Source organism: Sodiomyces alkalinus, assembly GCF_003711515.1.
Source record: "Sodiomyces alkalinus F11 unplaced genomic scaffold SODALscaffold_4, whole genome shotgun sequence".
Taxonomy (NCBI): domain Eukaryota; kingdom Fungi; phylum Ascomycota; class Sordariomycetes; order Glomerellales; family Plectosphaerellaceae; genus Sodiomyces; species Sodiomyces alkalinus.
The window spans coordinates 1,104,702-1,115,315 of NW_021167082.1; the positions used below are offsets into that span (position 1 = coordinate 1,104,702).

Genomic DNA, 10,614 nt, shown 5'->3' on the forward strand with positions numbered 1-10,614 from the left:
ATGGTCTTGTAGCCGCGCCATAGCTTTAGGGCTGCATGCGCGTAATGAATAAAAAAAAAAAAAAAAAAAGGTCTTGTCTGAAAATCCAAAGTGCTAGGTGAAGCTCCGATTCTCCATCCCGTACTCATTCAGCAAGTCTTTTCGCCCCTATTTCCATACCATAACTACTTTGGTACTCCTTATTACCTTAGTTTCGTACCTCCTTACCTTACCTTAGTTCAAGGTTCGAGATACTTTTCACCGAGGTCCCAGACATACCTTCGGTACTTCCTTGCCGAGTTGACCTGGGAAGGCACGAAGCTGGGGTACCGAAAAGGAAAAAGGTGAGAAGTCGGTGAGGGGTAGCTCGGTAGCTCTTGATAAGCCCACGATAAAAAAGGGGGCGGCAGGAGCCGGCGGGCGGTATTGCACGCGAGAGGTCCGTCTGTGTGAGTGATGTTCTTCGTACCTTATTCTAGGCATGAGTTGCTGGGTGGTTTCTCCCTAGATCCAATATTCAAACCTACTTACGTATCTTCCTTAGCATTTCCAAGGCATTGTCGCGACCTGTCTACCTTAATAACTTCATATTATAACAAAAGAGACCGTTCTTTTCAAGCCACAGTCGCCCATACCTCTTTTCCACCTCGAACACCGCCAAGACGATGCCTGACCGGTCCCATCCACCGCCGCCACCACCACCGGCAACAACAGCAATATCAACACACGACCCTACAACAAGCTCGACAGCACCACCAGCACCCCGCCGAGGCATGTCGCGCAGCTTATTCAAAAGCCATCTCATGCGTCGTCCCACCTCGGGCGCCGTTATTCCCAGCGCAGGGGTGGCCGCTCCACCGTCGTCTTCCTCCAACAACTCGGCCGAGACGCTGCGCCTTCCCAATATGGACATCCACAGCGACGACGCTTCGCCCGAGCTTGTGGTGCGCAACACGCATGGGGAGATTGAAATCTTCGGCGACTTGCCCATCTCTGGGATGCTGGATGACGGCGACGAGGGTGTCTTGCATGACCAAGAGGAGCCCAAGAGTGAGTTTTTTTTTTTTCCTGAGAGTCCCGAGTCAAATGGGAGGCTAGGGGTGGACGCTGACTTGGGGTGCTACCGTTGTGAAGAAGAGAGGCAGCGACTTGCCGATGCGGTTAAGCAGCATCAGCTCAACCATTCAGCGGTCCTGGATCATCCTGAAGGTACGTATATTCATCCTGTCTTCATCTCATGTGTCATTTCATCCATCATCCTTCCAGCGGCCGGTTTTTTGCTATGGGTATATGGATCCACACTACAGATTCCCACTAGCAACGCTATGCTTTTTTTTTTCTTCTTTTTTTTGGGGGGGGTTTTTTTTTTGCCCCCCTTCCCCTTTACGCCTGCTAACCCGCTGGATGATGTGAAGAGGTCCTTGATGACATCAGGCGAAGCCTCAAGGCCAAAGTGGCGGCCCTCGAAGAGGACCAGTGGATGTATGAGGCCGGGGATTGTACAATGCGCCGCTAGAAGCAGCCTAAGTATCCCTGGCCGCCTCTTCCTGGCTTGACCTGGCGCGGGACACACCATCCCAACGACGCCTAACGGCACAGACGCCGATGCTTTTCTTTCCCTGATGCGAGCCAGTGTCACGGGTGAGAACGCCGAATCGACCAGCGACCAGAATTTTGGGTTGGGTCCGTGCTACGTGGCCCCGTCTCATTCCTAAAATGCCACGAGTACACGTCTCCAACCGACAAGCGTTGACATTCCCGATTCTAATCGAGCCCTTCGGCTGCTGGTGCCTCAACCCGCCTGATGGGGTTCTTCCTCTGGGGCATGCCTCCACCCGGAGCTCCGCCGAACAAGCTTCCCATCATTTCCATCAGCGGGTTGGTCTGCCTAGGTCTCGAGATACCAAAGTACATCTCCGCAATCATTTCCAGCGCCTCATTCCACGTGCCGATCTCCGCAATGCTAGTCGAGTACTTTGCGATCAGAGCCCGGTAGGCCTCGGGGGCGCCGCGCTGGATAGTGAGCAGGAGGAGCCCGAGGAAGTTGAAGAGGGGTAGGCTGGGGAAAATCCGAATGTCGCAGGTGGAGCTGCTGACGTCCTGGACGCCGGCGTACCCGTCATCGACGAGGGCGCTGGCGAAGATGCGGTAGGCCGTGTTGGCGGCACGGACGTTGCCGACTAGCAAGTATGGCAGTATGGCCCGGGACGCGTAGACTGGCGCTGTGTGCGACTCGTCCTCCTTGTACCATGCGTACTCCATCCGGGCCAATACCTCAGCGGAGTCTTTCGTTCCTAATAGCAAGTGTCGTTCTGCTTCGTATGCTTCGTGCTCTTCTGCGTAGAGCGATCCCGCGACGTGGTGGAGTTCGCTGTCCCCGGCGGGGTAGTCGCCGAATTTGCCCGACCAACTGTTGTCCAGCGTCATGTTAGTCAAGCTATTTTCGCAGTCAAATTCTTTTTCTGTAAGCTCCTCCGCGGTATGCGTCGACTATACGCGGACATGCCTCGTCTCGTGCAATGCCGCGTAGCCTCGCCGCCGCAACCCGGGGAAGAATTGACAAGCAAGGCACCACTCACGTAATCATCTCTCCGATAAACTTCTTCCTTGTGGGTTCCTCAGGGTCGAACAACCGCATCAGTGTCAGTAGCTTCCCCTTGGACGCAGAGTCTGGTTTGAGCTCGGCCTTATTGAACACGTCGACAAGCAAGACGGACAAGTCACCGCCCGAACCGCCCTGGCCGGCACGAAGGAGAGACTGGGCGACGTTGAAGAGGATTTCTGCCGCCGCGGTCCAGTTTGATGCTTTGATATACCGGGCGGCGACGACCCGGGTCTGCTGCTGGGCTTCGTAGAATTGGCCTTCTCTTATCCGGTCTTGGAGCCGGGTGATGATCTTTTCGATCTTGTCGGCTTTGCTGGACGCCATCGCGGGAGCTTGGAGACTAGTGAGTATATCCTGAAGAACACAATAAAGAGAACAGGCAGAAAAGACGAAGTTCTTAGACTTGGGTAAGGACGTTGTTGGTCTTGTTGGTTTGGGTGACACAGGTCCTGAGATGACGAGGGGAGATGCTTATGTCGTGGTACGTACCTCCAGGTTCTGTGAGCTTCTGCCCCGCCATCAGCTGGTCCTGACTACGGCAAGAACCAAGCCACACTCTCTTAGGTTCACCGTTGACACCCAGTTATCACCAATCAAGGCTGGCGTGGTGTAATGGTAACATCTAAGCTTCCCATGCTTAGGCCCCTGGTTCGATTCCTGGCGCTAGCAAAACCAGCTTCAATCTTTTGCCCTTTTCTACTTTTTTTTCTTCTTTTCCATGTTCGTTTCTCAATTTTTCCATGGTGTCTTACTTCGTAGTTTGTTCTGCCTCGATCCTGGGGCTCATGATCCCAGCAGTGCTATTACGTTCTCAATAGATATCTACAGTCCTACCGACCACTTGGATTCAGGCCAATCTGAGATCCTGTATGAATCTTGCCTCATTGACAGCCATGCCTTCGTTGCCGCCAGTGACCATGACAGTCTCAGCATAGAAAATTGCTACTACACTATGTATAGGAGTGCCGTGCTATCTGCACATAGGGAACGTTAATGAGGGAAGACTGCATGGATTAGATGACGCAGCTCAATGGTAGGTGACCAGCAATACGAGTAGAATTGAATGCTTGGTCGAAAACGACGGCCAGAGGACCTTCTATGAAACCTACTAATCACCGATTAAACGCCCTTATGCCTTTTCCATTTTCCATGTCGGCTTTGTGCCGCGTCATCGCCGGATTGCTGCGGACTTGGTGAACCGGGTATCTGACTCGAGTTAGAGACCAAGCAATCTCCGCGTAGAGAGGATGCTACAGACCATTGTCTCTATTCACTTTGCTTACAAAATTTTCTCAAAGACCCGTCGGGTAGTCTTATACCACGAACACCAGTCGAAAGAACCACCTGGCTTATTGCAGTGCTAATTTCAATTCGTACCGCACCAGAAGTCTACCCCCGTACGTACTCCCTACCTCCGGGGATAGCCTGGCGGGTTGAAGCCTGGTGGCGGCATGAATCCCGGAGGAGCCGGGGGTGTGCCAGTCGGTCCAGGAGGGCCATTGGCAAGCCCCGGGGCAGGAGGCGCACCCCCAAACCCTGGCGGCACGGGGGGAGCAGTCCCGGGAGCTGCCCCAGGAGGCGCACCGGGCGGCCCACCAGGAGGCCTAAAGCCAACTGGTTGGCTCCCGGGGTGGAAATCAGCTGGGTTTGGATAGGCTCGTTGTGCCTGAGGCGGGCGTGCCGGTAGCCCAGAAGGCGGCGGCGGAAGTGGCACGCCACCGCGACCGTAAGGGGCAGGGGGACCACCGCCAAGGCCTTGTGGCGAAGGCACGACGTTATAGGGGGATGGACCTCGCGGCGGGGGCGCGAAGCCAGCCGGCATCCCGGGTGCTGGCATTGGTTGACGCTGGAGTGGATGGCCGCTGCCCGGATCGAAGCCGGCCGGTGGCGGCGCCGTGGCGGCGGGTGATTGCGCTGGAGGCACGGCTGCAGCGGGGGTGGACGACGCCAGGAAGGCCGGTGGCACTGGCTGAAGCTCCGGCAAGATGTTCCTCTTCTTGGCCTGAGCCGCCAGCTCACGCTCAGCCTTATCACCGTGACGTTCTCCCTTGCCGTCCTTCTTGAAGGCGTACTGGACGGCAACTTCCTTGCTGAGGATGTATTGGCCATTGAGATTCGCGACGGCCGCATCGGAGCTGTCGAAGTCGGCGTACGAGATGAAGCCAAAGCCCTTGGACGTTCCGTTGTCTTCGCGTGCGACCTTGGGCATTGTGAGGAGGGGTCCGAACCGCGAGAAGGTGTCGTACAGGGTCCTCTCGTCGACCGTGGGGTCCAGATTTCCGATGAATAGCTCGGCGCCCACCTCTGCTTGCTTTTGTTTGTCGGCACTAGCTTTGTTGACGCGCAAAGATTTCCCGTACAGCTTGATCCCGTTCATGACGTTGGCTGCGTACTCGGCGTCAGCTGGGGTTCGAAACTCGACGAAGCCGAAGCCTTGGTGGTTCTGAGTGACGCGGTCGCGGGGCATGTAGATGTTGTGTATCGGGCCCATTTGAACCATGATTTCGTACACCATAGCTGGCGAGGCGCGCTCATCGATGTTTCCGATGTAGACCGTCGCCTCCTTGTCCTGTTCCCTAGTAGGCAGGTTCAATGTCAGACGTTGAGCGGATGGGAATAGCGGGAAGGGACAGGAACACCTACCAATGCCTGTTTTGCGCCATCTTGAGTTTTGTTTCACAGGAAGACGGTCGAGACGGGCTCGGGTGGTTGATGACAGCCTGAAGGCGAAGACAATTATTTGCTGCGATTCAAGCCGTTTAATCCATCTAGTACTCCCTGGTGTAAGTCGCGGTGGAAACTCGAGGTCGTTGCAGATGGTGGTCGTATGTTTTTACAAAAGATTCAGTGCAGCCCGTTCCAGGTTGGTAGCATGAATATTAAGGTACATGGGTACTTAGCTTAAGTACTTCGGATTTCGTATTTCGTATTCCGCAGCTCCAGAGGCATCGTATCCACACCTATGCCGAAGAATGATCCGGATTAAGCTGTTTTTCCGATCGACCAGAATTTGTCGCGACAGAAAGTCAGATAGGGCATCGAAAGCAGAGAAAGGAGCTTTGAGAGTACGGAGATAGACACGCCTCGCAAATCGATCAACCACAGCACTTCAACGACCGTCGATCTCAACGTCTATTTCGAGGTTCTCTTTACCAATATCTTCGCATTATCATATTTCAATCCACAAGATGTTCACGCTTTCCGAGGAGTCGAAGGTAGGGATTATCCAGTCGCCATCTCAATACAGGACTAGGAGAGACTGATGGCCGGGGACTTCATAGGAGCGCATCGGCAAGATCATCGAGGTCTCGCGCATTGCTATTCACTAGTACGTTTTCCCAAGAGAGGATGCTCAACAAACATGCATTTGTCCATGACTAACAATGCTTCCTTCTCCAGCGGATATCTACCTCTCGTTCTCTATCTTGGTGCGGACGAAAACAGTTCTTTCTCGGTTTATACCCCCCCAAGAGACTAACGCTATTTCTTCTTCAGGCTGGACGCGCAGCGAGCCTCGTCCCGCATTCATCCGGTAGGTTCCGCCGGTTTGGTCATGCTTTTAGTACCAAGTCGCTGATTAGAACGCCGCAGTCTCCTCTCTCCTCTCTCCTAAGCAACACCGATACTATTCGAACCGAAACTCTGTATTATAGACCATCATCACTGGGGGGTCACAGGCATTTTCGCAGTCATGGCTGCCTGGGTTGGGCTGTTAATTCTGGGGAGGCCGGGGTGTAAGTGAGGGCTGGCATACGGCCGACGACCCCCTCACTCATGATCTGTACAATTATTGCAAACAATAAAAAATGATGAAATCTGCTCCAATAACACTTCCCTTGGTCGCACAAACATCTGATGGGGCATGGTTTCCAGTGCAGATTCAAGCGGATATATGGTCGAGGTGGAGGGCTGTGTGGCATTCTTCGTGGACGGGTGCTTATATTGCCCATTGCCGCTGTTCAAATGAATCCCTTGATCACTATCACCGACAGCAACTGGCATTGTAGTGAGCACTCCATGGCGTCCTAAGTTGTTCACATTAGATACACCATCTTCCATACCTTCTCAGATCGAACACCTAAGACCAGGAACGGATATCTTGTTTTATTACCATGCAAACCAAAAAGAGATATAAGACGGGCGGAAGAGCAAAAAAAGATCAATTTAACCTTGCCGAAACACGGAATCGAACCATGGATCTTCTGTTTACGAGACAGACGCCTTACCACTGGGCCACTCCGGCTTGTTGGTTGATATGGCGCTTGTGAAAAGTGCTCCTTGTACCTTTTACCGCTAACTCAACCACCATTCATGCAAGGTTGCATCAGACCCAGGACCCAGCTCCACCCAGCGCGCGATCAACAAAACATCCTGAAAAGCTCGTTATCAAACACGCTCGCCGTTGGCAAACGCCTCGACGACTCGGCGACGGCTCGTCAAGATTTCGGGATCTCCCACCCTCTCACCCAAGAGCGGTAACAATGTGAACCGTAATAATACTAATAATCCTTATTTATTCTCTCATTCATGTCGCAAATCAGCCATGGCGGTCTTTCACCCGCCCTCGTTGAGTCGGTCGCTGGCCTCTCCGCTGGTGCTGTCGCAACCCTGATTGTCCACCCGCTCGACATAGTTAAGACTCGAATGCAAAGTACGGCGAATATTCCACTCTGCTTCTCTCTGTAGGATGACCCTGTTTTTGCTAATTACATTGTGTAACCAGTTCACCGAAGCTCCGCGGGCGGACCACAGATCCCGCCGACGACCATCGCAGTCATCCGTTCCCTCACTCAGAATCCGAAACCACTCGCTTCTCTCTACCGCGGACTAGGCCCTAATCTTTTGGGAAATGCCACGAGCTGGGCGTCTTTCTTCTTCTTCAAGTCCCGCGTCGAGCGCGCTGTGGCGAACTGGAAAACACAAGCAGGCCCCTTTGACACCGATAACCGGGTCCCAACCAAGGAAGCTCTCGCTACCTACGATTTCTTCCTTTCCTCTGCGCTTTCCGGTGCCCTGACCCAGGTCCTCACCAACCCGATCTGGGTTCTGAAGACCCGCATGCTCTCCTCCGACCGCTCCGCCGAAGGCGCTTACCCGTCCATGGTCGCTGGCGCTCGCCGCATCTACGCGACCGAGGGTTTCCGCGGGTTCTACCGCGGCCTCGCCGTTGGCCTTGTTGGCGTCTCTCACGGTGCCGTTCAGTTTGCCGTATACGAGCCCCTCAAGCGCATGTACCTCCGGGGCAAGGGGCTCCCGGAGAGGCTAGATCAGTCGCGGGGAACTGATGGCGGAGCTGCCCGCATTGGCAACGAGGCGACCATCGTGATATCCAGCGTCTCCAAGCTGACTGCCGGGGCCGTGACATATCCTTACCAGGTGCTGCGGAGTCGGCTTCAAAACTATGATGCCGATAAACGGTTCGGACGCGGCATCCGGGGCGTGGCTTCCATGTTGTGGAGGGAAGAAGGTATCAGGGGCTTCTATCGGGGCCTTGTACCCGGCGTGGTGAGGGTAATGCCCGCTACCTGGGTCACCTTCTTGGTGTATGAGAACGTTAAGTATTATCTGCCCCGTCTTCTTGGCGAATAGACTCGTTATGGCTTCCAAAAGAGTCCGATAGACTCGTCAGCCCTCTTCCTTACACGGGAGAAAGTCACCTTCTCCGTCCATAGAGACGCAGAGTTTCTACTCAGGTGATCTTACCTTAAGGCAATATCATCCACGCTCTCCGAGCACCGAGCGTCACCATTTACTCATGTTTGTTTCCCTGCTTTCTAGCATCGACATACGAACATGCTAGCACTTATAGTTGTGATGTTACTCCAACTCTCGAAAGACACAGTCGAATTCGCTCCTGTCGGTGTTGCTGGCCATGCGCCCGCGTGTATTTGAATAACTACTCAGTGCCTCCGAAGCGGAATCGGGCGTTAACCGGAATCGACCGACTGTTCTTTCAAAGTCGCATCCAAAACATAGACAACAGCCATTTTCCGTCAAGGTCAAGTGGGGGAAATACAAGGTACAGAAGAATCAGGAATATGTGTCCTAGGAAGCTTGTAAGAAGTGGAATAGCTCGGAGCTCCGTGAACAGCATCACGGCCAAATAACCGTTTGCATGCAATCGAGAAGAGATGGTTGGTTCGATCTACGCACTTTGGACTGCCAGAGGTTGACCTAGCTTTATCAAGGACACACAACGCCTGTATGCACGAATCGGAGTGACTAGAGATATATAGACGGGCACACCGCTCAGGATATCTCACTGAATTCCGCGGCTGGGAACGCAGACAGATAGATGGCGGTCTGCTTCGCCCAGACCAACACTTTTCACATCAACACACAAGCATATCAACTGTTAGTCAACGACGAAACAACGCAACTCAGAATGGACGGCAACGTACAGTCAAAGATGGCTCTGGCCGTTTGTAAACGAGTAGACACCACCATCACCGGTTGAACCCCTCACTAATGCAGACTCATCTTGATACCCTGTCCAGCTGTGCCCTGCCGCTACGTATGTACCCTATTTCTCCCCGGTGCCGGAGTTATCTCCGGCGGTCAGCATCACAATTTCAGGGTCTGGCATGAAAGAGATGAATGGCGCCTGGGGTCGAGCTGACGACTGAAACACACAGAGCGAACTTCACTAATCACGATACAGGAAAAATAAAGGGATGCCTGGAGCCTTCTCTTTCTTCGCATATGCACTCCCTTGACTCTGGTTCGTGCAGTGTGTCTCCGTCGAGTCCTCGGCATTACTTCGCTCAAAACTACCCCTTTGGATCACCAAAAAGCTGGGCAGGCAGACAACAAAAAAAGGCTCGAAGCATGCCCAAGGTAGTATCGGTCTCGTTGTCGCGGAAAGGTCCGTCCTAGCTGCATGTTGAAGGGACGAGGTCGGTGTCGATACTGGCGCCAATACCTATACGAACATGATTATCAGTCCACTTCGACTTGGGGCAACATCTGAACATCATGCCCCGCCTCGATGTGTCCAGATACTGGTTATTATGGAAGGGGCAGGGCGATTCCCCAGCCCTGATCATGACGTGCGTCAGCAAGACATTTCAGTGATGAACAAATATCATCCCGCTGAGATCTGTGTCCAAGGTCGCGAAATTTACTTCACTTGATGAGACTTGGCGAGAAACACTTATTTGAAGGCAGATGCAAAGTCCCACAGACGAAACAACAGGATGGATACGATGTAAACAGCCAAACAAGGCAGGCGCGCTTCAGCCGAATGGCCTACGAAACACTATCGACAATATCTCTTCCCATACCGCGCAGAACATTGGCTGTCCTCTGATTACGATGTATTCATATTATTATTAGGTGCTCAAGATTTCCCAGGGAGGGACCCGCCACGACCAGAGGTGGCTGATTAAAACAATCGAGGCGTTGCCCAACCCCTGTTATGCTTGCATACCCATCCGTTGCCCTGGGACCCGATCTCCTTCGTGGCGCAGATGCTTGCGGTGATCGGGAAACGCGGGAAACGGAGAGAACTGAAACGAAGAAAAACAACGACTCCTCGGTGCCAAGCGGACCCTATGCTGATCCTTCGACTTTGACCCTAACCCACCACCCCAACCAGTTCGCCTCTCTTTGCCTAGGTAGTTGGTAAGACACCTTAGCACGATGAAAATGGTAGGACTTTGCGAGCCGGGGTGGTAGGGAGCAACGTGACTACAGAGCAAGTAATATTGACAAGGGGACCTGGAGAGCTGAAATGACTTGAATGAGATGCCCGTCAACGAGTTGTTATCATTTAGGTATCACATCACCTTTAACCCCTGTGGGCGGAGGGATATGATGAGAAGTATAATTACCCTTTACAGCGTAGATATTGGTCCGGGGGATCTGACCCATGGCCCGCGTGCGTCCGTGGTAATTTTTCGGGCACATGAGACCGGATTGCTCGGCCCCGGCCCCCTCGCCTCCTTGCTACCGGGGTCATCCCGTTTTGAATGAATGCCAGGATTTTGCGAAAACATGATCGCCAGCTCGGCTGTCTGTGCTCGTGCGTG

General features: G+C 53.4%; 6 protein-coding genes and 2 non-coding genes across 8 annotated transcripts in view; 4 read left to right on the plus strand and 4 right to left on the minus strand.

Moving 5' to 3' along the window:
• The first annotated feature begins 268 nt into the window (after window positions 1-268).
• SODALDRAFT_153537 (hypothetical protein) lies at window positions 269-1,639 on the plus strand. The gene is made up of 2 exons (XM_028606882.1): window positions 269-428; window positions 524-1,639. The coding sequence occupies exon 2, from the start codon at window positions 645-647 to the stop codon at window positions 1,533-1,535; it is 891 nt and encodes a 296-aa protein (XP_028466974.1). The 5' UTR covers window positions 269-428; window positions 524-644; the 3' UTR covers window positions 1,536-1,639.
• Window positions 1,640-1,743: 104 nt separating this feature from the next.
• Window positions 1,744-2,908, minus strand: SODALDRAFT_339603 (DUF410-domain-containing protein; the record flags this gene model as incomplete). The annotated part of the gene is made up of 2 exons (XM_028612870.1): window positions 1,744-2,389; window positions 2,559-2,908. The coding sequence occupies 2 exons, from the start codon at window positions 2,906-2,908 to the stop codon at window positions 1,744-1,746; spliced, it is 996 nt and encodes a 331-aa protein (XP_028466975.1).
• Window positions 2,909-3,182: 274 nt separating this feature from the next.
• Window positions 3,183-3,253, plus strand: SODALDRAFT_t102. The gene has a single exon. It is a non-coding gene; the product is annotated as a tRNA-Gly (tRNA).
• Window positions 3,254-3,689: 436 nt separating this feature from the next.
• SODALDRAFT_294462 (RNA-binding domain-containing protein) lies at window positions 3,690-5,435 on the minus strand. Its single transcript, XM_028608754.1, has 3 exons — window positions 5,228-5,435; window positions 3,843-5,160; window positions 3,690-3,790 (listed from the first exon to the last, which is right to left on the minus strand). The coding sequence occupies exons 1-2, from the start codon at window positions 5,245-5,247 to the stop codon at window positions 3,993-3,995; spliced, it is 1,188 nt and encodes a 395-aa protein (XP_028466976.1). The 5' UTR covers window positions 5,248-5,435; the 3' UTR covers window positions 3,690-3,790; window positions 3,843-3,992.
• Window positions 5,436-5,728: 293 nt separating this feature from the next.
• On the plus strand, window positions 5,729-6,461 carry SODALDRAFT_332595 (TOM7 family protein). The gene is made up of 5 exons (XM_028611756.1): window positions 5,729-5,799; window positions 5,866-5,912; window positions 5,984-6,012; window positions 6,080-6,116; window positions 6,176-6,461. Exons 1-5 carry the CDS (start codon window positions 5,773-5,775, stop codon window positions 6,195-6,197), a joined length of 162 nt encoding a protein of 53 aa, XP_028466977.1. The 5' UTR covers window positions 5,729-5,772; the 3' UTR covers window positions 6,198-6,461.
• A 294-nt stretch (window positions 6,462-6,755) lies between these two features.
• On the minus strand, window positions 6,756-6,827 carry SODALDRAFT_t110. Its single transcript has one exon. It is a non-coding gene; the product is annotated as a tRNA-Thr (tRNA).
• A 284-nt stretch (window positions 6,828-7,111) lies between these two features.
• Window positions 7,112-8,173, plus strand: SODALDRAFT_276165 (mitochondrial carrier; the record flags this gene model as incomplete). The annotated part of the gene is made up of 2 exons (XM_028608002.1): window positions 7,112-7,235; window positions 7,308-8,173. 2 exons carry the CDS (start codon window positions 7,112-7,114, stop codon window positions 8,171-8,173), a joined length of 990 nt encoding a protein of 329 aa, XP_028466978.1.
• A 914-nt stretch (window positions 8,174-9,087) lies between these two features.
• Window positions 9,088-10,614, minus strand: part of SODALDRAFT_378283 (hypothetical protein) — a gene marked incomplete at its 5' end in the record, with an annotated part of 3,079 nt that continues 1,552 nt past the window's right edge. The window contains 7 exons of the mRNA XM_028614971.1: window positions 9,088-9,206; window positions 9,293-9,378; window positions 9,533-9,622; window positions 9,714-9,832; window positions 10,014-10,092; window positions 10,217-10,311; window positions 10,424-10,531. Of these exons, the coding sequence (XP_028466979.1) occupies window positions 9,157-9,206; window positions 9,293-9,378; window positions 9,533-9,622; window positions 9,714-9,832; window positions 10,014-10,092; window positions 10,217-10,311; window positions 10,424-10,531 (627 nt within the window). The 3' untranslated portion in view covers window positions 9,088-9,156. The remainder of the gene's footprint in view (window positions 9,207-9,292; window positions 9,379-9,532; window positions 9,623-9,713; window positions 9,833-10,013; window positions 10,093-10,216; window positions 10,312-10,423; window positions 10,532-10,614) is intronic.